The sequence below is a fragment of the Doryrhamphus excisus genome, chromosome 1 (assembly GCF_030265055.1).
Source record: "Doryrhamphus excisus isolate RoL2022-K1 chromosome 1, RoL_Dexc_1.0, whole genome shotgun sequence".
In the NCBI taxonomy this organism is placed as follows: Eukaryota; Metazoa; Chordata; class Actinopteri; order Syngnathiformes; family Syngnathidae; genus Doryrhamphus; species Doryrhamphus excisus.
The window spans coordinates 24,289,785-24,317,535 of NC_080466.1; the positions used below are offsets into that span (position 1 = coordinate 24,289,785).

The 27,751-nt window shown below is 40.3% G+C and overlaps 1 protein-coding gene across 1 annotated transcript in view; it reads right to left on the bottom strand.

Annotated features, from left to right (window-relative positions):
• ddb1 (damage-specific DNA binding protein 1) overlaps positions 1–27,751 on the bottom strand; it is a 45,349-nt gene that overhangs the window by 9,925 nt on the left and 7,673 nt on the right. Inside the window, exons 5-22 of the mRNA XM_058046128.1 lie at positions 27,616–27,730; positions 27,345–27,442; positions 25,042–25,200; positions 23,496–23,579; positions 23,233–23,349; positions 19,352–19,454; positions 17,435–17,510; positions 17,252–17,360; positions 15,346–15,524; positions 14,099–14,262; positions 13,053–13,160; positions 11,570–11,777; positions 11,333–11,428; positions 10,890–11,001; positions 6,978–7,101; positions 5,076–5,240; positions 4,045–4,139; positions 656–826 (exon numbers count right to left, since the gene is read on the bottom strand). Coding sequence (XP_057902111.1) covers positions 656–826; positions 4,045–4,139; positions 5,076–5,240; positions 6,978–7,101; positions 10,890–11,001; positions 11,333–11,428; positions 11,570–11,777; positions 13,053–13,160; positions 14,099–14,262; positions 15,346–15,524; positions 17,252–17,360; positions 17,435–17,510; positions 19,352–19,454; positions 23,233–23,349; positions 23,496–23,579; positions 25,042–25,200; positions 27,345–27,442; positions 27,616–27,730 — 2,283 coding nt within the window. The remainder of the gene's footprint in view (positions 1–655; positions 827–4,044; positions 4,140–5,075; positions 5,241–6,977; positions 7,102–10,889; positions 11,002–11,332; positions 11,429–11,569; positions 11,778–13,052; positions 13,161–14,098; positions 14,263–15,345; positions 15,525–17,251; positions 17,361–17,434; positions 17,511–19,351; positions 19,455–23,232; positions 23,350–23,495; positions 23,580–25,041; positions 25,201–27,344; positions 27,443–27,615; positions 27,731–27,751) is intronic.

Below are 27,751 nucleotides of genomic sequence, written 5' to 3' on the forward strand. Positions count from 1 at the left end.
GAAGTTGCTGTGTTGCGCACTAAGACAGTAAAATGTTGACGTATATGAAGCCAGAATTTGTCTGGCTGTGGATCGCAAAGGATAGGGGTGACTTGGTAAGTACACATAGGTGTAGTTGTTGTAGTTTGTGTGTGCGTGAGCCACACGTCTGTAGTTTATACACACACACACACACACACACACACACACACACATCTGTAAATAGTTCATGTAACAAGCAAACATCTGTAAATAGATAGTTAGTTTGTGTTATGTTCTAAATCACTGAATATATGTAGTTACTATTTTGTCATCAAACATTTTTTTTCCTGGGTTTGATTCACCGATTGGGTTTCTTCTCACATTCCAAAAACATGCTAGGTTAATTGGCGACTCCAAATTGTCCATAGGTATGAATGTGAGTGTGAATGGTTGTTTGTCTATATGTGCCATGTGATTGGCTGGCCACCAGTCCAGGGTGTACCCCGCCTCTCGCTCAAAGACAGCTAGGATACGCCCCCGCGACCCTCGTGAGGAGAAGCGTTAGAAAATGAATGAACGAATAAAAGGGTACAAGGGACAATTGTATTACATAGTCAGCTTGGCCTCGACTGGCAAATAAGCCAACCCGACCCAAGCTTTCTTTTCCATTTCAGAGTTAATGCCATAATGTTACCTCTTCAAAGTTGCCCTCCATCGGTTTGTACGCCAACAGCAGCACAGACCTCATCAGGTCTCCCACCAGGATGAAATCGCCTTTGGTCTTCAGGTAAAGCGCCATAATGTTGTTGTAGTGGTTGCACTCGGTCCGCAGCTCCTTCTCAGCAGTCCATTCATAGAGACGCACCTGAAACACACACTCAAGGTGAATAACTGTTTGTTTTGTGAACAAGCTGAAATCATTTAGCTGCACTGCTGTTTGATGTAGTTGCTGACTTTACAGTCAGAGCATGATATTATTTCGGATAGGGCATGCTTCAGTGAGCATGACATTAAAGTGCTGCTCTCTTATAAGTAGCCATATTACACAGCCGGGTAATTGCTAATCACCCTCAGCATTTCACCTTATTTTGGGGATAAATATGTAAATTGCCCAACCTTAATCTAACATTCTAAACACCAAAGTAGTACTTCAAAACTTCAAAAAGCTTGGTCTGAGTGTGTAGGTTATGGGCAGTGTGCACTTTTCATTATTGACGTAGAAATCATACCAGATTTACATTAGCATTCAGCTAATTTCCATGTGTGGTCCTTTAAGTATAGCATTCTGCTTGATAAGATTGTTTTGCAGAAACGTGATTAAGACCGAAATAGTTTCAAGGATTTCACTCATTAAATGCATGCACGTAAAATACACTATCTGGGTTCTGCAGGTATAACTTCCACTACATTTCGGACTTTGGGGGTGGGGGTGCTCTGAGTGAAGAGTTCCAGAATTGTGCAAGCCATGACTTTTTGATTCGTTTGATCTTAAGATGAGGCTGCTTTTCAGGCATATAATCCTTTTGGTCTATCTATAGCTCAGCGTGGATGAGCATGACATTACAGGGCAGTAGTGGGAGAGCTGTTTCTCTCACACTGTGTCAGTGGTTTCACAGAATAATCTATACCAGATAAATCTATTTGGGAAGCTTCAAGACTTCAAAATGACTGAGGAGGAGACATTTCCCCCCAACCTGCCCTGCACTACTTACTGTATACAATTAAGGTTCAACATTGCCTGACACGCTCATACACCATTCACTGCAGTTCGCTTGCAGCTGAGGTCCATGTTTGTCTGACTAACTACATACTGCACAGTACTGGCTCTACAGGACTTTAATTAAAAGATGAAAGATGGAAGAGGGGACTTTGTTGCTATCTGATATTTTGTCTGCAATCTCTTGACTTGGCCACACATTTGTCCAATTTTTTTAAGTCTCTATAAAGGAACCACAATTTACAAAAAATACAATATCTATTAGAGATGCTCGTTATTGGCTTTTTACCAATATCCAATATAGTCCAGCACTTCATTACCGATACCAATATCAAATGCACGCAACATAGGCGGCAGCTTGTCAGGTCACATGTTGCGTAATGATAATGTAATAATCAGACATTATGTTCCTTTTACTGTGATGCCACTAGATGCATTTTTCAAATAAACACTTTGTTTAAACCATTTTATGTCAACAAACGTTACTGAAAATCATGACCAATTAAAGCAAGCCACCTTACTGCCCCCTCGCATAACAAGCTCTTTCATTGCGGTTTGAAGCTATTTTCCAGAGACCACCAAGATGTAACGCACAGTGTATGTATTGTGAAGGCTTGAAAAGTATGCTTTTTGCCTTTTGGCCTTGTGGGGTGATGGTGAGACAAAGCTGCGTAATAGCTGAGTCATGGCTGCTGTCCTTTCATTGAGTTGGCAGCTGACATTTTATAAAAACCTTCGCCTGTACATCTTTGTAATTCAAAGGCAAAGCTTGGAAATAATTCCAGACCACGGATATACAGAACTAGCAAGCTTGTTCCTGTGTGGAACACATTATCTGCAGGAAAAAGTGATACCAAAATTAATGGATTATTATAATTATATATAAAACAAAATATATACAATTGTCCCAATGGCGGTAAATAAATAGCAATCAATGAATTTCAGTGATATATGATTCAATGTTAATTAATGGAATATTTTCATAGTTACAGACAACCCGTTTGTGACTATAAATACGTTCTTGAACACTATTAGAGCTCCGTAGACATGAAATTACAAGCCTGTTACCACCTTTACTTTCTATTATTCATTGTTTACGTCACACTGTGCAACTCTTATGCTGCAGGGCCTCGAGACAGCCGTAAGCTATAAACGTCCACTTCCACACGGAAAGGGGGGGGGGGTCCTTATGCATGACATGCAAGACATGTCATGGCTGAAATCACGCAGGTAATATGTCGTCAACGTGTTGTGACATTACTGGGCCTAGTGACCACTATACTACGTATCACTTGTATTTCAATATATTTTTTGTCCAATAACAGACAACAGTCTACCACAAAACAGCCATCATTTATTGTGTGAATACTGGTATCAATTAATGTCTGAAAAAACAAGATATAGTAAGGTAGCATTAATCCTACCGCAATATGGCGAGGGACAGCTGTACGTTACAATTTTTGTGCGAACATCTCTAATGTCTACAACAGAAAAATATTATATATGTAGCCCCCTTTGCCAGCAGGTTATAGAAAAGACAAAACAACAAAAACAAAACAAAGGCAAGTAAAAGCAAGGTAAATCCTGATGTGGGCAGTACATAAACTACACTTCTGCTTTAGAGCTAGCACTTGAGCAAGGCACATTGTCAGCACATTGACACAATGAGGGTCATTTTAACTACACTCCCATCTCTTATTCCCCGAGACTTTGCACTGCAGCTCCAAGGTAAAATAATTCACGAGAACTTTTAAGAGTAAAACGAAAAGCATATTTTGTGCAAGACACTGTACTTTTTGTTCACCTCTGTGCAGATGTTCATGAAAAGCTAACATATTGTTAAAGGCCCTCTATCATGTGAAAATTGACTTTATGTTGATGTTCTAACAGCAATGTGTGTTCATGCATCCTGTCAGTGAGCACCCAACAGGACATAAATGACAATGAATCTCCCACCTTGTTTGCTCTACTTTTGAGAGGAGAGGCACTCAGCAATGGTTCTTTCTTAGGTTTTTAGGACATCATGAACAAACAAAAAAATCTCCTCCCCCATGGACATGATGCCGCCACTTTAGAAGAGGACAGCTTGTAAATTACATTTGTCATGTTCGCAGTAATGTATATGTATAAAGTGGAAAAAATTTACAATAGAGTTTCTTTGAGCCACATACTTGCTCATTACCAGTCAAGCTATAAACATAAATGGGTGTTCCCATTAGGGCTTACTAAAAACACTTTTAAAACACCTACATTCCAGCATGAATCTAGATTTTGAGTAACACACTAATACACTATTGTGGGACCTTTTAGACCTGAAAAGAAACAAAGTGTAAAATGGGACCTTTGACTATTGAAGTGATGATTACCGTGCTATTTATGCTGGCCAAGAGTTTTCCGTTGAATTCAACCATGGAGTAGACAGCTCCTTTCACCTCCTTTTCTGCTACAGTTTGTAGCTTTCCTAAGGGAAAAGTATATCAATCAGTTTCAGTCCAGCAATTTAAAACCTGATTTATGCTTCAGCGTCACAATGCTGGCTCCCCCACCTCCAAATCCTGCAGCAAAGCTAGGGGTGCATCTAAAAAAAAATGTTAACTTTGCATCAACAGCGACACAAACCACACAGCTGTGATTGGTTGGCTTTTTTAGCCCATCGTTTGGGGGTTTTCCATTCCCCCAAAGCACCAAAAGTGACTAATGAGTCACTAGCGACTACTTCCAGCACAAAAAACGATCTGGATGTTGCATCCGTCGCCATTGTTCACGACTACACCGGAAGCTAAACTGCAGTCAAAAAGAGTTGTTTGGTAGAGACTTGCAAGTCACACGTCCACCCCCGCGGAGGAGCTTTAACAGGATCAAAACACCGTCAGAAAGGCCAGCATACTGTCGGCACTGAAGCAAAAATCATGATTGTGTTGCTTGATTTCAACCTACAGGATCTTACTGGGATACATTGCACTGCTAGAGTGTGATCGAGGTGTGTGAAACAGAGAAAAAAAAAACAGCTTTGCAGAATTGGTACAACTGTGGAATGAAGAAAGCTGCAGCAAATAAATGAAAAGCAGGCAATAAACACCTCAAGAAGAACGTAGCATGAAAGGAAATGAGAGGAACTGCAGTGGTGAGGGAAACGTCTGATGAGAAGCGATAAGCAATGATTAAGTGAGAAGCGAAACAAGAGCATCATAGGACAAACTGTCCCTGAGTGAAGAAAAAGGACAAAGTGGATAAAGAAGAAAATGAAACCGACCGGAGGATAACAAGAGCGAAGAAAAATGAGGTAGATGAGAAGACAAACAGCAAACGGTTGAGAAACAAGAGAGAAAAATGTTCAGCTCAGTTTGCGTGTGTTTGGAGAACATAGTCAACACTTAAGAAACGACGGGGTACTGACCGTCTGTGTAGTGGAAGACAATTATACGGCCCTGCTTGGGCTCGGCCTCCTCTGGGTAGACCATGGCAGTGCCCACGATGAAGTAGACGGATGGGTCTTTTCCCAGGCGGCAAGACACCATGCTGAGGGCATACTCGCTTGGGAGGAACTGATGAGCATGGAGGACTGGTAGGAGAAAAAATATATACTTTAGCACAGCACAGCCTTTCGCATGTTGCTTTCTTAGGAAAAAAACAAAACAACGACAAATACAATTCCCGGAGAAAAATCCAAACCTACATGGCCCTGCGTGACAAAGTGATTCTCCCCTAAACCTAATAACTGAGTGGGCCACCCTTAGCAGCAATCTTTGCTGGAATTTTTGCCCACTCATCTTTGCAGAATTGTTGTAATTCAGCCACACTGGATGGTTTTCCAGCATGAACCGCATTATAACGTCATGCCACAGCAACTCAATACAGTTCAGGTCAGGACTTTGACAAGGCCACTTCAAATTTTCATTTTGTTTTTTCTTCAAACATTCCGAGGTTGACTTGCTGGTGTGTTTTGGATCATTGTCCTGCTGCAAAACCCAAGTTGGTGTCAGCTTGAGGTCACAAACAGATGTGGCTGGACATTCTCCTAGACAGCAGAATTCGTGGCTCCATTTATCACAGCAAGTCTTCCAGGTTCCGAGGCAGCAAAACAGCCCCAGACCATCACACTACCACCACCATATTTTACTCTTGGTATGATGTTCTTTTTATGTAATGGGACAAACACCTCTAAAAGGTTCAACTTTTGTCTCATCAAACCACAGAATATTTTCCCCAAAGGTCTTGGGGTTTCATCAAGATGTTTTTTGGCTAAATTGAGACGAGCCTTTATGTTCTTTTTGTTAAGCAGTGGTTGTAGTTTTCATCTAGGAACTCTGCATTGCAGACTAGGTTTGCTTAGTGTGCAAGCACTGCTTACTGAGTGCACACTGAGTAGGCTCACGGCTCATTTTTTTTTTTTTTTAAACCAAAGCCGTAAAAAAAAAGTTTTTCATCCTCTTAATGAGCAACATGTATTAACATAAAAAAAATGAAATCCAAAGGAGTCGGTGCCTCATCAGCCATGAACCTCACTGCATGTCACTGATGCACACAGAACGTACCCCAGGTTACCACAAGTTGACCAGGAATTATATATGCAAAATATATTTGACACAACCAATATCAATAATAAAGCATCTGAAGAATTTAGCCGGACTAAGAAGTGCATGTTCAAATTAGTGGCAGAGATTTAAAAAATGACTCCAGATTTAAGTGGTGATTATGCAATCATAAACCTGAATGACTGTACAATGAACATGCATCCCCACTTGAATTCATATCTGTCAGTCATGGCCAACAGAGCACATAAGCGATGATACAGGATTGTATTAAAAAAAAAACATTAAAAATGAGTTCACACTGATAAATTGGATTCAGATGTAAACACAACCTGCTGATCCGTCCTCCTATTTACTATTTACATTTATTTACATAATATGTGTGCTAATTTATGCACCTTTGTGAAGTCCTGTGTCTTTTAAAGGAAGGATGGCGTACATGGAAATTAGCATTACAAAACAGAACAGTGTGTTGGTGTGTGTTTAATACTCGCAAAATGAGACAACACGCAGGTTATGGATAAACCCAAAGCTGAAGCGAGTCAATGCAAATGTGTTGATGCACCTGTTTTAATATGTATGAGCCAATAATAGTTTGATGAATGATTGTCAAGTCAAGGCTGAGGAAAATTTCTTGTGGACTGACTTGATTCTACCCATTTCATCTCATTATTCTCCATGCAGTGGACATCATTTTACCATCAGACGCACCACATGAGGGTGCCAACTTTGGACATCAAATAGAAATGTACATCTGGCTGTCTCACCTTCAAAGGTGTGCTGATCCACAACGAGCAGGCTGTGAACCTCCACCTCGTCACCAAAAGACGTCTCATGGGGAGAAGTGCTGCTGGGGAAGAGCTTGCTGGAACTCACACTGCTAGAGAGAGCCTGGAAGTATGGAGATGTATGAGATGGGACAAGAACAGAAATTAATACAAAGAGAATTCTAATAAGGGCTATACAGTGATTCACATCTCTGTCTGAAGAGCTCCCCGGGACAGCAGGACCATCTGTTCCCCAGATGCACAGCATTTAAAATCAGGTGCAGACCTTTGTGGACGCCATGCAAACATGTCTGGCAGTGATTTGTCCCTGCAAAGTTGTGCAATCTTAAAAAAAAAAATAATAAAGTGGACTTCTACACCGCAACGGAGGCTGTGATGCTTGACAGAGTTAGCAAAACACATGCTGTCACAGTCCATTGGAAGTCATTTCTTTCAAATTCAACGTATTTACATGACAGAAAATCATGTGTAACGTAATTTCAACTTTAGGTTGTCTCAATAGGAGTAGGTATATAATTAAAAAGACATGCTATTTAATTACAGAAGTGCTTCTGTAGTGGGGAGGGATGCAGGGAACTGTTGGGGAGTGTGTGTGGGGGGGGGGGGGGGTACGAGAGGCTTTCATTTCAATGCAGACCTACCAACATGTACAAATTTATAGTCTTCAAATACACTTGTATGCTCTCCATTTTTGATGCATTTTCCTGGTTTCATTTTAAATTCAGTCTGTACATGACAGTCTGTAAATGACAGATAAATGAATAAATACTATCAGCTGGTCTAGTATCTCAAATGGGGGGGGCAGGAAAAATTCTCTGTCCCTTGGGGGAGCATGACAGAAAATACAGAAGCACTAAATTACAGTGACATGGCCAGTGAGGCCAATTGTCCAGTAAAAAACAAAAATGGCGCCCTGAGCTTTACACTACAGTAGAGAAAAAGGTCGATCTGAGAGACAATAATTGGATGCCATAATTACGTACGTGAAAGCACATTATGGTTGCCAAGTCGAGATGCCAGAGAACATCCAATGAAAGGATGAAAAACAATACTGATTTGATGTACAGTCTCAAATTTCCATTAAGTTAAAGTTTTTCTTTAAACGTGGCAGAACTGAATTCCTTTTTTACAGTCCAGAGATGGCAGGAGAGATGTTTGGAACCGGATCATTTGAACTACTAAAGAAAAGTCGTTACTATTCCAAAAGCATCTAAAAACAGGAGAACCCTGCTTTTCCCCCGAATGTCCATAAAGATGTTTATTTCTGACACTCTAACCGAGCCCGGGCCATGCTGCTATATATTGGCACTAGAGATGGCCTGATCAGGTTTTTTTGCCCCCGTTTGCCCACTAAATATTGTCCCAATTTGATAATTCTATAATACAGTAAACTTTTACAAAAGAACAAAGAAACACATCCAGAATGTCCTTTGTGTTTTCATTTTATTCACCATTAAACATTTAACACTTTAACGGCGCATTGTGAGGTAGCTTGAACAATGAAGTAATAAAATATATTCTTTGGACTTTAGTACAACAGTACATATTAAATGCCGCCTACAGAGAACATACTAACTCCTTATTTGTAAAATCACAAATACTTCAACTTGCTGATATAGTTCATCTTCAAACAGCTAAAATAATGCATAAGGCTAAAAATAAGCAATTAGCTAAAAATGTCATCCAATACTTCTCTACAAGAGAGGAGAAATATGATGATAAAATGAAACAGCACCTCAACCTAAAATACCCGGCATGCATGTCAGCAAATAAGCAAATAAAAGTGCCTCAGTATCTTATCTTAGTGACATCTTATCTTAGTATCTTATGAAATAATGGTGAGAGGGCATACCATATCGGGGGTTCTAAGTGCTCCACAAGCATTAGAAAACAAGAATTTTCTACGAAAGATTAATGGCAGATCACTCATCGGTATAATTTTTTTTTAAATGTCCTGCAGGGTGGGCTGACTCGTCTTAGGCTGGGTTTCCTGGGTGAACTCGTTGTATTGTGTTGTGTGTTTGTTTTTGAGATGTTGTATCAGGTTTGTCGTGTTAAATGCAGCCACAGTCGCAAGCTGCTTCCGTGTCCTATGTCACTTGACTACATTCAACCGATGCTGGGGTGGGCAAACTATGGCAGGGGGGCACATGCGGCCCATCAAGCGTTTGAATCTGGCCCGCCAGTTGCTTTCTAAGTATTTCAACTTTTAACATACAAACTGGCAATATGACTTGCAAGTCCGAGTCTGATGCTTAAAGTGCTCCTGAAAAAAGGGACATGAGAACATAAAGCTGATACTATTAACACTTGTACAGATAAAATTAGACAAATAATTCAAGGAAAATTATAAGCATAAAATAGTGTGTGTGTTAAATATATGCTCTGGCCCCCCGGAGAATTTTGTTAACTTAATGCGGCCCACAAGTCAAAATATTTGACCACCCCTGCAATAGTGTCACTGCAGAAAAGTGATGTTATGTGAGTTATGAGGTCTCACTCTGTACCACCACATAACTACATATCTGATAAAAAGTAACGAGAATAAATATACATATGAATCCAAGCCCTGATCGGGAGATAACGTCCACTTCCGATCCAGTCTGAAACCACTTGATCAAGCCAGATTTTCGATAACGTGATCGGATCGGGACATGCCTACTTCATACTCAACAAGCAGGATCAAAACTACCAAACTACTATCGTTGCTGTACCAGCTTTTTCGAGGAACAGTGCATTCAGGTGCATTACATAACTCCTCAGAGACAAGTTGCCGCTGCATTCACGGACACTTGGAAATGACAGCAAACCCACCCACACATGCACATGTAGCCCAAATCACGTGATATTACAAATCCAACCAACCACTTGTTGCTCATAACAGTAAGACAATGTTACAAAACGTTTTACTGATAACAGAAATCAATGTTAAGCAAATAAATATATGCAGACTTAAAAAATTAAATCATTGTGAGTGGAAAAAAAAAAAGTGAAGCTCAAATTAAATCTGTTCAACCCATCCAATCCAAGGCAAGGATGTCAGCATCAGAGTGGAATAAAAGATATGTAGGGTGATTACTTAAATATTTATCAGCGCTCATGTCAAACTTTATCCTAATGCCACTATGCAAAATACACATTTTTGAACGGAATTACTATAAAATGAATGAACCATTATGTTCAATATTTCAAGTGTATGAACATAAAAAGGTTTCAGTGTGCAGGAGTAGGGGGGACATGGCTTCAGGTCAAATGTCTGAAAGTGTACATCACTGTGAGAAGTTTGGGAACCACTGATTTAAGGGACACACCCATAATGGACCCAACTATTAAATGGCATGCAGTCGCCCCTTGTTAACACGGTTAATTGGTTCCAGATCATTTCCGCAAAGTATCTTCTTAGTTAAAGCATACCGAACCTGTTTATGACTTTCTAAATACAGTTTCTACCATTATTAGAGCCTGTAGACATGAAATAACACCCCCATAGTCACCTTTACACTCCTATTACTCTTTGGTTGCACCACGTTGCCACAAATGCGCAGGCTATGTGGTCACTGCAGGGTCATAAGAGACGGCAGACGCTCATAGCATACAGCAAGCTACCGAGCTAACTAGTTAGCCTCCAAGTTATTTGTTTTTGTGAAAGTGTGGAGAAGAAGGACAAAGTAAGTTGACAAATATGTACCACTTCCACAACTAATGGGTGGATTACTTTTATTCACTCCCAAAGACATGCCAGGGTAATGCCATGTCTCATCAATCTAGCATTACTGATGCCTAGTGACCAGAGTACTACATAGGACTTGTATTTCATTTTTTTTAAATTAATAATAGGTTATAGTCAATCATAAAACAGTGATCATTTATTCCGACAAAACGTGAAGATACCTGGGTGCTTGCACTCGGCCGCACAGCAGAGGTGGTACCGCTCACATCCTGAATCTCCACCCTACTGGACAGGACCCCAAAACACTGGGAAACCTCCTGGTAACAGATCCGCCTGGAGCATGAGCAAAATAAGAACGAGGTGAGAGGATGCACAAACAGCTGTGGGCGGAAGTCGGTAAGCTGGTAAACAAGTGGGGAAAAAAAGTACAGTGTGAAGTGAAATGAACAAGACACAATGAAACGGTGTGAGCGCTTGAATTCTGGGCTTGTCGACATACAATCACAAATCTAATAATTTACTGACTCGTTCCTGTCAAAAAAAACCTGCAAGGTAACATATGTTCAAACAACAACTACAACAGGACAAACAAGATGCCGGTAAAAAGGGCAAAAGCAGGCAAAAATGTTACGCAGTCCATCTCAAATCTGACGAGGAGACCGACCTGGGTGACTCATAGAGCGGAACAGTGCGGATGTGGAGTTTCTGAATCTCATCAATGGTACCGATAGTGAGGGTGCTGTTGTTAGCCAGAGCCAGACTGTAACAAAGCACAGATTTAGAAAAGATTACAACTCATGAAGACTTGGCATAATGATGAAAATAAATTCTACAATGTATACATTTCCCAACACTGTAAAGCTTATAGATTCAAACTGTGAGAGTATTTACTGTTGCCGACCTGTCTGGATAGCCTTCAGAGTTGAGTGGGCACATATAGTTGACCTCCTTGAGGTTGACATTGGAAAAGACCAACTTATGGTTGGACGAATAAATGACAGTGGGGCGATCGGAGCAGGCAAAGACATTGGAGGTGGAAAGAGATCTGAAGGTCCTCAGCACAGTGGGCTGCGTTCCCAGGGTGACCTTCTTGCGCTCAGTCAGCGCACCTACAGTGACAGAAATACAACGCAATCACAAAGTTATCATCAGTTTGAAAAGTGGAGGCGAAGAAAATGGTTTAGGCCAAGAGAAGTATTAAAAGAGCTCTAGTAAGTAAAGGTGCTCTTGTGTGCCGAGCGGTTTTCAAATAGTCACGTAATAACTGCATAGTCAAAGGGTTCACTCCTCAGTCACGACAATACAGCCCAGAACTGTAAACCCTCAACTGGTTCGTGTTTCCACAGTAGGCAAGCTAGTGATGATGAAAGTATGCTACATAAATTTGGTATCAAAAAGGGGGAGCAGATCGCCCCAATTCTGGCCTCCCTGCATTGGTTGCCAGTTCGCTTTAAGATTGATTTTAATATTTTATTGTTTGTTTTTAAGGAGTTGAATGGGCTGGTCCCCAAATACATCTCGGACCTCATCCAAATGTACTCTCCAGCGTGGTCACTGAGGTCCGAGGGCCAGCTCCAGCTTGTGGTGGCCAAGACGAGACTTAAGACCAGGGGAGACCGAGCCTTTTCTGTGGTTGGCCCCAAGCTATGGAACTCTCTCCCCTCCCAAGTAAAAAAGGCAGCCCAACATCGAAAGCTTTAAGTCTCGTCTTAAAACCCACTTTTATTCTCTGGCTTTTAACTCGGAGTGAGTCGTATGGTCCTGTGTCTTTTAGTTCTTTCTTTTTATTTTAATTGGTTTTATTTTTTATACTTTTATTGCTTTGCTTCTTGTTTTTAATATTTTAATAGCTAGTTTACTATTTTATTTCTTATTTGATCTTTTTGGATTAAATTCAATTTGTACATTTTATTTATTGTATTTTATTTTTACTTTTTATTTTACTAGTCTGTGCAGCACTTTGGAAACTCTGTTTATAAAATGTGCTATATAAATAAAGTGGATTGGATTGGAAGTGGATTATCTTACCAGTGCAAGTGTATATAATATTAAATATACGGCAACCAAGTTCAAAACTGAGAAAAAAAAAGTTTGAATCAATAATTTACAGCCAAAAACATGTGACATTCATTCCCATGGCGAGTGTATGTCATCTTGTGACAGGAATTGTACGTTTTTAATTATTTTCATTATTAATAAATGGATTTTTGATGAAACAATGACAAAACTTTGTAATTTATGAATCTTTTCAGTAATTTTCGAGGTATCAACCTTGTAAAAAAACACCAAACCTCTCTATTGTCTTTGTCTTCTGAGACATTAAATTGACTTTCAAATGTGTTCTGGTCTGATGCCCGTGTGCCGACGCTGAGAGAACGACATACCTGTCTGCAGATCTAGCCCGAAGTAGAAGAGTGCACCATCTCCAAGGGCACAGAGCAGATAGTAGCTGCCTTCAAAGGTGGTCATTAGGATGGAGCGAGGGATGATCTCTGGGGACGGTCACACAAACATTTTATATTTTTCATGTAAACACAAGTAACAGATCAATACCACATTGATCAATGTTTGAAAAAATGTTAAACATAAAAATACAAAGACAGTTATAAAAAAAAAAAAAAAAACTGGGGGGAACTAAATACTTACAAATAATTACAATAGATAATATGCCTATTATCTGTCTGTTTTTTTTTTTTATCTATGAGTAGGATGTGCACGTTGAGCAGTTATTAAAGCACGCGCACACCCCCCCACACACACATAGAAATAAAATAATGTAAGCCACTACGGATTAGCACAGGTTACTCATCATGAATGAAACATTTTGACTGCAAAAAAAGGGCCCTCCCTTTATAAGCTCATGATGTTCTGAGAATTCCGTCGCCACAAAGTACTGACCTTTTCATAAGTTTAACCAAAAGATATCTACTGTAAAATGTAACATTCTTAATTACCTCCCCAATCTTTAAATGATGCAGTAAGTGTGGAATTACTCGTACAACCCTTGGGCATCTATGGACAAAAATCGCTTCACCCTCCAGTGGTTCATAAATGTGGATTACCGGTTATTATTCTTTGACTTGTACTTGTATTTTATGAAGGTCCATCACATAAAATGCCAAATAAGGTGCCAAACTACTCTTGGCCTCCATTCAGTCTGCTGCTAGTCACAAAGCAATTTCCCTCGCCTTTTTGCTTTTCCTGATGTGAAGGTTTTAGGGAAGCTTTTGTCTTGCTGTTCCACAGTGCGTGAGCAGTTCGGAAATTTCACTTTAGTGGATTTGTAAAGTCCATTAAGGCATTATATGACTTTGACTGGGGCATGAAAATAAACTTCACTTGACACCCTCAAACTTTATAGAACTGTCTGAGAAGCCCAAAACAGCTTTTGTGCTTCCCTGTCAGTGCACACAGCCTCCCTTTCCCTCACCTCCACCCAGCATTTCCTTGTGCAGGGCAGTGAAGCAGGGCAGTTTCAGCACACGGGCTGAGATGTCGGTCCACAGTCCCACAGCACAGAGAGGTGACTCACCGCCACCTTCCCCCAGGGGCGTGATGTCAAGGCAGGCCACCTCATGCTCCATCTCTGTGTTGCTGAGAAAAAGAGGGGTTGAGTGACTCAAAGTGGGAAATGTTGCGGAATCAACTGCCTAACTCGGGTGCCTGGAGGTGTCAGATCACTATTGGTGTCTTGATTAAAAGTGAGACGTGAAACAATGTTTAAACACAAAAATATTGAAGGTCACAAGCATTGTTTACTTGGGATGATGACATGTGTAGCATATGAACTAGATATAACAATGTATCTTGGTTTTGATGATGGGTGTTCATTTAAAAACATTAAAGTTTCTAATGAATGACTAAATGTGTAAATTTGAGGATATGAGTGTACAGCGGAGTTTTGGTTTAAAATTTAATTTTTTCCCCTGTAAAAACCACATTCAGGCGGCACACGGCAGTCAAGTGGTTAGTGCGCAGACCCCACAGCTAGGACACCAGGGTTCAATTCCACCCTCGGCCATCTCTGTGTGGAGTTTGCATGGTTTCCCCGTGCATGCGTGGGTTTTCTCCGGGTACTCCGGTTTCCTCCCACATTCCAAAAACATGCTAGGTTAATTGGCCACTCCAAATTGTCCATAGGTATGAATGTGAGTATGAATGGTTGTTTGTCTATATGTGCCCTGTGATTGGCTGGCCACCAGTCCAGGGTGTACCCCGCCTCTCGCCCAAAGACAGCTGGGATAGGCTCCAGCACCCCCGCGACCATCGTGAGGAAAAAGCGGTAGAAAATGAATGAATGAATGAATGAAAACACATTCAGAATAAGCCTTAATAACTTACTTACAATACATGATAAATGTAAAATGTACAGCATACATTTTCCACTGTTGAAAAATCCCACAATTTGATGTTTATGTCTTAATGCTTCGCTGGCCTTTTTTCTTTGTCAAACATTGAGGTTTTGCACTGTGTTCGGCAGTCCTTGCACTGTGTTCGGCAGTTGTGTGCTAAGAGTTCAACTTGTGTTGCAAGTAAACAATGGCACTTGAAGAGGGGCGGGGGTTATTGGAGCTGAATCCCATCTAATAATTACAACTAGAGATGCTCCAATCCGATCCAACAGTCGTTTATAAAATTTGACTAACATGCTAAATTGTGCATGACAAATCATCCTACCTAATCTGTTTGAGCTCTCCAGCCAGGATCTGAAGATAGTAAAGGGCACGTCCAACAGCAAGCACCACCTGAGTGTGGTTGCAAGCAGCCACACTGATGTTCCTGCCCTGTGGCTCCTTCCATTCGCTCACCAATGCCTTGCTGTCCTGAAGCACCAAGCGAACTGAGCCGGACGTGATCTGGAAACACACATGGGTTTCTCTTTGAAAGATTATTCAGCTTCCTCTGGGAAGTGACAGAAGGGGTTGGGGTGATAAAATATAAATCTGCTTCAAAGCAATATTCATTGTTTATTGTACATGTGGCTCCATGTCGGGATTGCTCCTGCCTGCAAACAAATTTGACTAATTACTTCACCAACAAGCTCTTTAAGAGGATCGATTACAGTGTGAAGCTTTTTGCCTATCCTATCAACCTAATGTTTTAAAGATAAAGTGGAGATGCTCATGTGTGTCGAGGTCAAGACTCAGGCCTTGCATGTAGGTTAAATTAAAATGTCAAGCCTCTAATTATCTGCTCAATCTAATCTGCCAAAAAAGACATTGTGCTTCAAAGCATTTGAAATGTTTTTTTTAGAAGTAAATGTTCTACAATGTTTTCACAGATACCCTAGCCACTATGCAGATACTCAGTACAACGCAAGTTATTTTCTTTTTGTGCTTAACACTATTGTTAGTTTTATGACTTTGTGTATTTACATGAGAATATTTTTAAACATATTAGTGGGGAGCCACAATGTATTTGTTTCAAGTTTTTGTATTTAGCCAAGCAAGTTGTATTTGAATCAAGTGTAAATAACATCAGAGGTCATTACCACTGCTTACACATTAGGTTACAAGAACGGCAATGTAGGGTGTGTAAATGTGACAGACACATAAGAATATATCGCAAATTGCGTTTCAGCTGATAACTAATAATTGCCATGCTTATGACCATAACCTTCCTTCCCTGTAAAAAAGTACATTTCAACAATTTCAAAAATGTGAAATATTAATTTCAACATTCAGTAAGAATCATCAAAATCCTCCCAACAAAGTGCGTTTTGGTAAAGTGGTCTACTGTAATGTCTATCAAGTGGATACTTTGGCTCTATGATTTCTGCATTAACGAAAGCAGAATGGCAGACGGACTTGCAAATATGGCCAATAAAAAAGAATTTGACTGTTAAACACAAGGTAAATGCTGTCATTGTGAGGAGAAGGAACTTTGTTTGGGGAAGTACTTCCCCGGACAGACCGCTCAATCGTGGTGGAATATCGTCACAAACACTAACCAGCCCCATCCTGAAATATGTTGAAAACATGTTGAAATGGCAGTCTAAAACACCGTCTAAATGTTGTCTCATGAAAATGACGCTAGTTTGTTAGCTTAGTTTAGCAAAGCATGCTGGTGTGGCTGTATGTGTGCGACTCAGGCTCCATGTTGTGTTTTACCACTTTAATGTACTGTTGTACAATGCTTGCTGACAGTGTGCAAGTTTTATTCTTGCACCCAGCTCATCTTAACTCACACAGAACACACTTCCAGCCTTCAAAAGAGAAGCACTGTTTGCCACATCTCGTCTAGTTGTGGAAACAAAATAAGTGTGTCATTTTTTGTTACAATAATAATGTGATAGGATTTGCATCAACATCTTCCTTTTATTGTGGCCATGTTCACAGATCCTGACATCCCATTAGAAAAGTTAGCAAAGCTATATTAATTTCTGATTTACTATGCAAAATTGGCTTATGATGTATCGCATCAATAATTGTAAGAATTTTTGCATTTAATTAATGGACATTGTATTGACTAACCGAAAAAGCACAGACATTATGCTGGTAAAATAAGTGTAAAATGTAAAAATAACAGAATTTGGAAAAAACAATTCTAGGAAAGAATATAAAGAATTTCATAGGTTACATACCTGAATGAGCTGCTGGTGTGCAACATTGCCACAGTAAAATGTCTGTTGGTTGTCCACAAAGCCTGGAAGTTCTGTCTCCTCAACCTCCTCGCCACTCAGCATCAGCACACTATGACAAAAAACACACTCTTCAAGTTCTGCTGACACTTCATGTATCGGAGACGCTCCACCGCCATCTCTTACCGTGTCTGCCCAACGAATGACAACACAAGCATGTCATCCGTCTCTCTGCCTGCCTCTGAGCGGAGAGGCCACAAACCTGTAAGCCAATTCAAGACAAAGAGTTACTCGCATCACCGGTTGCAAAGAGGAGTGGTAGAAAAATCCAGTGAGTATCAAGACTTTTACATTTTTGTATTTTATTTTTTACATTTTAGCATAGGGTTGCCTGTCACTCTAAGAGTGCCATTGATTGGTTCAGTGAATAACAGTCTTTTTCAGAAACGGGAGGCAGCAGCAAAGACTTTTAGGGCAAAGCTGATCAATAAACAACTGAAGCCTGACGAGTGCAAGCAGACCTTAACCGGCATGTGTGGCCCTTTAAGCGTTACAGCAACGTCCTGACAAAGGAGCCTCTTCTCTGGGATTAAGACACGTCTGCCATCATTAACCCGTGACAGGACCGTTCACACTGACACTCGACATGTAGCCAATTGAACTGTCTCTACTTTGCTGTGATATGAAACACACAACAGATTATCAAGTGCAACGACATGAGAGAGGGTCAGTCGGAGAAGACTGATGATTTTATAGAGGGGGGAAGGAGCCCAATACATCAAAGTGGAAAGGCCTCGCTGAATACAAGTTGTGGTCCAGCGTTCCTGTGCTCCATTTCCTGGCAACCTCCAGCTATAATTTGGACAATTTTGACATAGCTTGTTGTGGAAGGCATTGGACATCTTGGTGTTGTACACAAAGTGAATGCAGAGGGACAGCTTAAACAGTTGTTTGTTTAAAGAAAGGCTGTCCTCTAAATTTACCACACTGGAGCAGCAATACACTATGTATGATTCCTGTAAACATGGATAATGGGGAGGCCATTCTCACGACTTTCAGGTGAGGATCTTTACAAGAGAGTAAAGACCTCGGAATCCCAATCAACAACAACCGCGAAAGGGGACCTATTATGCTCCTTTTTTGGTCCTTTGTATTGAGTTGTGGACGCACAGAAAGCTTTCTAGTTCTCAAAGTGAGTTTGACACCTGTGCTTTATATAGTCTTTTTTGCTGTTCACTCCCACTATGCAGCCGCTCCTCCTTCATATCTCTGCAGGGTGCTATGATCGCTCCGCACAGAAAAGGGTTCCTCAAAGCTAACAGCTGCTCCCGAGTGTAAACAATGGAGCAAACGGCAAACTACAAACGTAACAAGATGAACATCCATCGCTGCACACTTGCTTAAGGTGTCGATATGGCACAAAAAACAATAAGACAGTACTAAATGAAGCACTATTAAACACGAAAAACGCTGCAGTAGACACAGAGCTGCCTTAACTAGCTTGTATCCTCTCAGCATGAGACCTCCGCATCAAATCCAGTCTATATCGATATGAACGATAAGCATGATATAAAAAAATATCGATACATAGACCAGCCCTAGGATAAATCTGAGTTTGTGAAATATACCTTTGTTTGAGTCACTTAATTCCACAGACTACACAGTTAAATGTAAATTAAAAAATGTATAGATATAAAAAAAAATTCGATATCAGCCTTACAGCAGTAAGTTACTGGCATTGGCTTGGGAAAAAGAAAAAACTCAATCTCAATACTGAATACCAAGATCTAGCACTCACCAGAAAATGACATGCTACAGCCATGTGGTTGAGTGTGATGGTTTATCAAATGAAAGAGAATATTTCTAAATGTAATGGTGCCAAATTTGAAGACATTTTAAAACTATTACTCCAAGGCCCATGGCATCAAAGCCATGTGTTAACGCCCAGATACAGAGCTTGGATGGGCAACAGCTGGTGTTTGCCAAGGCAATTTAAGCAGCTGTGCAGGTTCAAGTGTTTCAACTGCCAAGTAAGGGCAAAATGAAGGCTTGGATAAAGTCGAGGCTTGAGTAGGAGGTGATGAAACACAGAGACACACAAACCTTTGATTCCTGGCAGGTCAATGCTGGCGTGCTCATGAATTCCGATGCCGTTGCGAATGATCCGAAGAGATCCTTCCTTGAATGCACCCGAGCACGTAACCAGCTGACAACAACAAAGCAAAACAGAACTCATACATGAGAAAAACAGCCAAATACTATACAAGGTCATTTGCCTTTTAAATTTTCAGGTAACTTAATCAGTTGGTATTAATTAAGGGTGTTCCGATTGATCGGTCACAGATTTCACCCATGGATTATCGGTATCCACAGCATAAAATCCCAATCGGAACATCCCTAGTATCAATACTTTAGCATTGTGTTATTTGTGAACGATAATTATGAACTAAGGGTGGGTGGAGCTTATTTGATTGAAGCAGACATAAACAACCTTACACCACAATTTCACCACCAGTGGCAATAAGCATCCTCAAACTACCAACAAACCACACTCCTGTAGGCTACCTAGAGTCTTGAAACTATGACTACTGGAATCTACTATTTAAAATTATAAAAAGGGAAATATTTCTACTTGAAGTTGAATTTTAGGTAGATTAAACTAGAATTACTACAAAAGTTGATTAAAAAGTTCATTTTATTTGACAAAAAATAGGTCCCCTTGGCAGATTTCAAGGCTTTTTTTTTTTACAATAAAGGTGATGATACTGCACTGTCTGGGGCTGCACAGTGGTTGAGTGGTTAGCACACATTCCAAAAACATGAATGTTATGGAATGCCAATTAACCTAGGTATGAATGGTTGTTTGTCTATATGTCCAGGGTGTACTCTGCCTCTCTCCCAAAGACAGCTGGAATAGGCTCCAGCATGCCTGCGACCCTAGTGAGGAAAAGCGGCGTTGTAAATGGATGGATGAATGACACTTGTGATGCATATACCAATGATACGGAAGCAACATATCTTCTGAAATAAAAAATGATCATTAGCATGGGAAGGAAGAGGTGATGTTCATTAGGCGTTAGGAGTCATTAAGAGTTTTTCAGAAGCTAATGAGCAACTGGTTGGAGAACGGTTTCCTCGTCTGATTAGTCTTTGGACTTGGCTTCTTAATATGAAAGACCAGGGGCCTCACCTATAGAGCAGGGCTCTACTCCGTTTCTGTATGTTCCCTATAAAAAGACAACCTGGAGTGCGAATATGCACACCAGTGAACATCCGGTTGTGTACATAGTTGGTGTACGCACTTAAGAAATACCAAAATGGCAACACACATTTGAAGTGGTAAAGTGAAATCATATATTAGAAATGAACATGCAGTGGAAGCAGTGGAGTAATATCATTTGAAGTAATAAAAGTATGTATGATCTGTATTGGTATTGGATCAATATCGGTATCAGATGCTATTCAAGGCTGCAATATCGGAATGGGATCGTAAGTGTATGCCTATTAGGACTGGAAATATCAGGATACCTAGAAATACAATACGATTTACAGTACATGGCTCATGGTAACGATAATATCTTGATAGGCCAATGGGGAAACAGACCCAAAAATATTATATTATATTATATATTTGAAATATTATTTATATGTTTAGGGCGGCACGGCGGTCTAGTGGTTAGCGCGCAGACCTCACAGCTAGGAGACCAGGGTTCAATTCCACCCTCGGCCATCTCTGTGTGGAGTTTGCATGTTCTCCCCGTGCATGCGTGGGTTTTCTCCGGGTACTCCGGTTTCCTCCCACATTCCAAAAACATGCTAGGTTAATTGGCCACTCCAAATTGTCCATAGGTATGAATGTGAGTGTGAATGGTTGTTTGTCGATATGTGCCCTGTGATTGGCTGGCCACCAGTCCAGGGTGTACCCCGCCTGTCGCCCAAAGACAGCAGCTGGGATAGGCTCCAGCACCCCCCTGCGACCCTCGTGAGGAAAAGCGGCCGAAAATGAATGAATTTATATGTTTATATTTTGCAGCATATTATTCATTCATCCATCTTCTATGCCGCTTATCCTCACGAGGGTCGCGGGTATGCTGGAGCCTATCTCAGCTGTCTTTGGGCGAGAGGCAGGGTACACCTTGGACTGGTTACCAGCCAATCACAGGTAGCATCATTTAACCAGAGTAATTCCAGAATGTAACAATGCAAAATATTTACACTATTTTAGCGCAACATAACTAAATACGCTTTTATTTTAGGTGCTTGACAAATGTTAACAATAAAAGAAGTCAAGTAAACACGTTTCTAGAACAAACACATTTAGCATTTGAGGTTTCTTCACAAGGGTGGTGACAAACGAGGTGGCTCTGCATGTCTGTCATATTTTGGCGAGTCTGTAACCAACGTTGTCCCATCCATGCTATAAAGGTGAGTCCACACTTTTGATTTCCACTATGTTGGTAAAAAAAATGTGCCTAATAAAGTGTCAATTGAAAACAGCAGAAAACCAGTAAACCATACAGTAGCTAGATCTGAGCATAATAAATATTGATGACAGACATGCACATCAATCTACACGTTTGAAAAATAATATATAAAGCTAATTGAGTAGCGCCTATCACTGCTGCATTTTGACATTGCAATCAAAATATTGAAATCATGTCTACAGCAACTGGAATAGGACCTGCATGCTAATGTTAGGTAAACAGAGTACGCTAACAAGTGATAAACAAAATGACGGCCAGAGACAGAAAGTAAAAGGAGTATTCATACAAGATGTCCACAATAATTAATCCGAATTTACACTCCACATTGCAGTTGCACAAGCCAGTGACACTTTAAGGCTGGTCTGAGTAGCTTCCTTCTACAGACAATGCCACTCAAAAGGGCAGCTACTTTGGTGCTGGCGCCCTAGTTCTTCCTCTGATGATGGCAAAAAGGACACTACATTCAGACTTTGAAGTCTTCATTTATGTTCACTCATCCTTGCTAACTGCTAGCAATGTGTGTAGCTCCCACCTCCACCAAGAGGCTTAATAGTTGAGTGGATGCTCTCTTTTGTATTTATTTCATATAGCGCCAAGGCTCACAGACACATGCAGACCGAACCCTCTTGTTATTCAGCCTGTGTACCACAGAAAGATGGAGCGGAAGCGCATATACTCACTCGTAATTACAGACCTGTTTATTTTAATCGTTCGATAAATCAATATATCCAATATCGTGACAGGTCTAGGCACAATACAAGAAAGCTTTTATGTGAATGATATCCAGTATTGTTTGCACTACTACTACTTCTACTGCCCCTATTTGTGTCTCTTGTGGTTGTAGACACATTTTGTAATTTTCTGACTATGATGGCATCCCAAATGTGCAGTGGCACAACTTTACACAGTTCTGTAGCTGAGATCAAAAGAAGAGTTTCATGGCGGCTGTTTTAATGACCTAAGTCTGTAAGTACTGAGGACAGCAGTTATTTTACGGGAAATATACAGTATCAACTGTGTAAAAACACAGTACTTGGCCTTTGATGATGTAGTCTTTTCAGTTATCTGTGTTTACCACAATGGTCTCAATCACACAACATTAACTGATCAGCTAGTAATATCAACTATCTCCAACAATCAACAAAAAATTATTTTGATTTACAGATTTTTGCTTGAGAAATAAAGCATTACCTGTGTATCTCAAACCACCCATTTTAATGTAGCCCAATTAAATGTCAAGAATCAAAATTTCCAAGTTGCAAATACCTTCATACATTGTTTTGTTGATAAACATGTCAATTTAGAGACATCATCTTTTTCATGCTCTGTACTTAAACACCATGAAACAAAGCTGTTCACAAGCCATTTGCTAAGCCAGATAACTATTATTTAGCATTTACCGTGTCATCGATCTTTGTATGAAATACACAACAAGGAGTAAATGCTGGTAGAAGCATCCATACAATTAGAAAAACAAGTAATAGAAGAGTCGGCATTCACCTGGCCTTGGCCCTGCCTTTCAAGGTCCACCACGCACATATCCACAATGGGCCCCAGATTAGTGAAAGTCTCCATGACAGCCACATAGGAGCCCTGGTCATTGCTGTCTACATTGAGCTGTCAAGAAATAACAGCTTTTTTAAAAAAAAAAGAAACTGTAAAAAGCACATAGGTACATTCAACATTTGTAAAGGAGTGACAGTATTTATATTTAGTTCTTAGAGTTCCTAAGTCAATGGTCTAGGACTCAGACGTTTCCTTACCTTTACCAACTGAGAGTCACCCAGTCTGGAACCCACAAAGACCACACCGTTATCCAGGTAGGTCAAACACTCAGCAATTGATGTCTGTTTGTGAAGACAACAAAACATCTCAATTTCTTAACATGCTCAGATTGCTTGCCAACCGTATTTTCCGGACTTTAAGTTGCACTTTTTTTTCATAGGTTGGCTGTTCCTGCGACTTGTACATGAAAAAATATACATATAATATCACAGACAGTCGGTTGAGGCCGATGTATGTAATGCAACTGGGCATCAGTAATGTTGAGAACGGTTTTCCTCTCATTCCCTGTGGAAGTGGTAACTGGTTGCTTTGTTCTTCTTCCCCATGCCGTTTGAAATACTTTCTTAAATTTCGAATAAGCAAATTGGAAAGGCTCACTAGTTTGCTCGGTAGCTTTAGGCTAGTGGTGGCTATCTGTTGTCCTTGCAGTGATCCCATAGCCTGGGCAATGTGATGTAAACAAAGAATAATAGGGAGGTTAACGACTATTGGCGTGTTATTTAATGTCTTTAATTATTATTTAATCATTTACTGCCATTATGTAGTCCCAATCAAGCAGCTGAGCTAACTGGTAGCATCTTAAACATGTGCCCACTGAGCATGGTGGGTACATACAGTTTGCTCCTATGCAAAATGTGAATTTAATAAGATAACAATAATGAAACTGTTGATCTAAAAAAATGAAACCATTTGGTCGCTCATTAATAGGTGAAATGTCTAATTTTCTCTTGGGTATTTTTAATTTCTCTTTAATCAAGCAAAAATGTTTTATCACATTATTCAGTAATTCAGAATTTTTCAGTAGAATGACTAAATTACTAAAATATTTGAAAGCTGCAGCCCAACTTGGAAGTGACCTTCAGAGAGTTATTTGATTGTGCAAAGTGCCTGGAGTTAAGCTGATTCTGTGTATATATGGCTGTACGCCATGTGGAATAAATGTATACCAAAGATGGACCTCTTTTTCATGATGTGTGACAATGCAGCGATACCGCTCCCTTTCGGAAGAGCAGACAGGTCCTAACAATATAGCAATCTGTCTCCTGTTCAGCAGTAGCACTCTTCTTGGCAGTTCCCAACTCCAGTATCACTCAGAGGACTTGGAAAACACCATTTACTACACTCTTTGGCAGATCATTAAGGATAACGTGTCACAAGCCAAAAAGGTGTCTGCCTTTCACTTGAGATTTGTTTTTAAAGGCTAGTATTGACGTGAAGCAGTTGTCTAAATCACTTTTAAATTGATATATGACACCCAGGTAAGCAGACAAAGAGATAGGATGATTTGTCGCATTCGCTGTACAAGTGTAGAAAGACCCATTAGGCCCTGTCAAGAGTATAAAACACTAAAATGTCTATAATAGCAAAGGGGACATAGGAAGATGAGAAAGCTGGAGGGAAAAAAAGCCAGCCAGAGACAGGGTTACTATGCAAGCTAAGTATGGGAATGATTCCAAGGAAACGCAGGTGGACTAACACAGTGAAATAGGATAAAATGACAGATAACGTAATAAAACGGGGTACCTCTCCCAACAACTCCACATGCAAGTCTTTAAGTGCAACTGTTCCATCCATTAGTTCCTCCTTCTCCAGCAGCAACATGAAAAGGCGGCCTTCCATGTCTCCCAGCAGGTAGCGTGATCCATTTGGGTCCACTCGGTTGTGACAGACAATAGTGCTTTGCTGTAATCCAACACAGAGATGATATGAGGCTTGGAAAATCATACAGACCATCACTATGATTTGTTTGACATCACAGTCACCAACATGAGCCATACACTATCAAAACAAAACTACCGTATTAGAAGATGACACTGACAGGAACTATGATGAAAGAAAATACAGTGGAACTTTGTTTGTCATGAAATAAGGCAAATCCGATGATCCACCATCCATTTTATATGCCACCAGGGTTGAGGGTGCATGCTGGAGCGAGAGGTAGGGTACACCAGCCAATCACAGGGCACATATGCTAGACAGACAACCATTCACACTCACATTCATACCTATAGGCAATTTAGAGTCTCTAATTAACCTAAAAACATATGGGTTCTTGGAATGTGGGAGGAAACCAGAGTATCAGGATAAAACCAACGCACACACGAGAGAACGTGCAAACTCCACACAGAGACGCCTAAATGGAGGTTTGCACCCGGATCTTCCTCATCTCCTGATTGTGTGGCCAACATGCTAACCACGTTCTCACTAACCATGTGCTCTAACTCGCCCATTCAAGTTCTCTGATTGGCTGAAGGCGCAATTTTACTAAAACCTGAGCCAATCCTCATTGCTTATGTGGTTATCTCACCCCCTCCCTTGTCACTCTGCAACACTCCCTGCGCTGCAGATTAGTTAAGAAGTCGGTGATATATGTTTAGTCGGATACAGTAACGTGCAGTAACGGGGTGTCGAAAATGGTAACGCCATTATGCTGAATGTAAAAGTAATTTGTTAGATTACCCGTTACTGAAAAAAGTAACGGCGTTAGTTATTCCCGTTATTCCCATCACTGAGCGAACCATGTATGCCATTATGTCATTACATCATTTCCAGGAGATTATAGCTAGGTAATGTTCCTCATACAAAGGCTTGGAGGAGGATAAAAGAAGAGAGTTGGCCATTGAAATTGTCAGTCTTCCCATATATATATTATATTTTCTAGGATACGTTGCCTACTTTGTGCTCTCATACAAACATCTTAGCTGCCTCAGAAAAACAGATCCATCCAATTCTTCTATACTCTTCTATACTTTTAGTTATTCATAAATTCATTGTTTAGAAAACAGACCAGGTTTTGGAAAAGACATTTTTTCCATATGTCCAATCCATACTTGTGTAGGAACCCTGTAAAAGAACCACTATATATTTTAAAACTGTTCCCACAAAGTTGCACCTTGCCAAAATATCCTGGTATAAGGAAGAATTACAATTCTGATGAAAGTAGGAGTCTAATACAATGAAGTGACTAAGAAGTACACCATAATATAGTGCATCTTCCGCCAGTAGATGGCCGCAGACTTGTAGATCTTGACAAGGCACAATTCTACTGGCTCGCGACAATATCCCTGTCTGCACATTCTTCTAATGAAGCTCAACGCCACGAAGTGAACCACAAGATAATAGGTAACACTGGAGAAAAGATATCTAAAAATGTTCTGTCCACATGGACAGATTGTCCCTGTTGTTTCATTTGAGAGTGTTTGGCTGGGGGGGGGGGGAGTTTCCTGTCTGCTATGACAGAAGGACAAACCAGATAAAATAATAGCAGTCATGGTATCATTAACTCATTCAGTCTACTTCACTTTCAAAGCCTCTCCTTCACCAATGTCGCCTACCGTGTAAACCAAGTTAATGTATAAATTATATGAATCTACTGGCATTGCAGGGACTGCCTGTCAACAGATTATAGCCATTTTATGAAGTATTTATATTTTTATTATCATCGACGTACAAAAGTGGAATCAATTTGACTTGAGGGCTGACTGTTTAATGTAAAACTAAACTAAAAGAAGCATGTCATGATTTTAATGTAAATCAATATCATCTCCTTGAAAAGATGATGTGTCAAAGTGTCAATCACAACTATCTCGACATATAATTTTACATTTGTATCACCCATTGAACGAATGTTTAACGAACGGGATAATGTAATACACTTCATCTGTCCTTTAGTATTAAACACTGAGGGCTGAAGATCTGTTCAGCTTTTTAATTTCCTGTTTATGAAAGGGAAACACCAGAGCTCCCACAACCATACAATCACACTTTTGTGTTTTCCATGATACAAAAAAAATCTACTTTACATAAAAACTAGAAGATGCAATTACCTTGATCGTGGGTGGTGCAATGGCCAAATATTTGTCTCCGTTGTGGTACGAAATGGACTCCTGTCCTATGATTATAGCACCACCAAAAGGCTCTGGCACTAAAATGCAAGCACGATAAGTTAAACGGGCACTCCCAGAGACACGCTTTGTGTCATTGATGACAGATTGTTAAACTAAATCCCAATACATTAGGACTGTGATAAAGCAGACCCCACATTTAAAGCATTGAATAATTATTGTTAAGTAGTGAAATGAAAGAAGTTCCACAAACCTGGTATGACCATCGATGCTTCAGCCTCAACATTCTCCTGTTTCCATGGTCCCTTGTTGAACTCTTTTTCCCTCAATGAAACCTCATAAGTCTTCACATGGCGTCCCTGAGGGTCCTATAGTATATGACAGAGGAC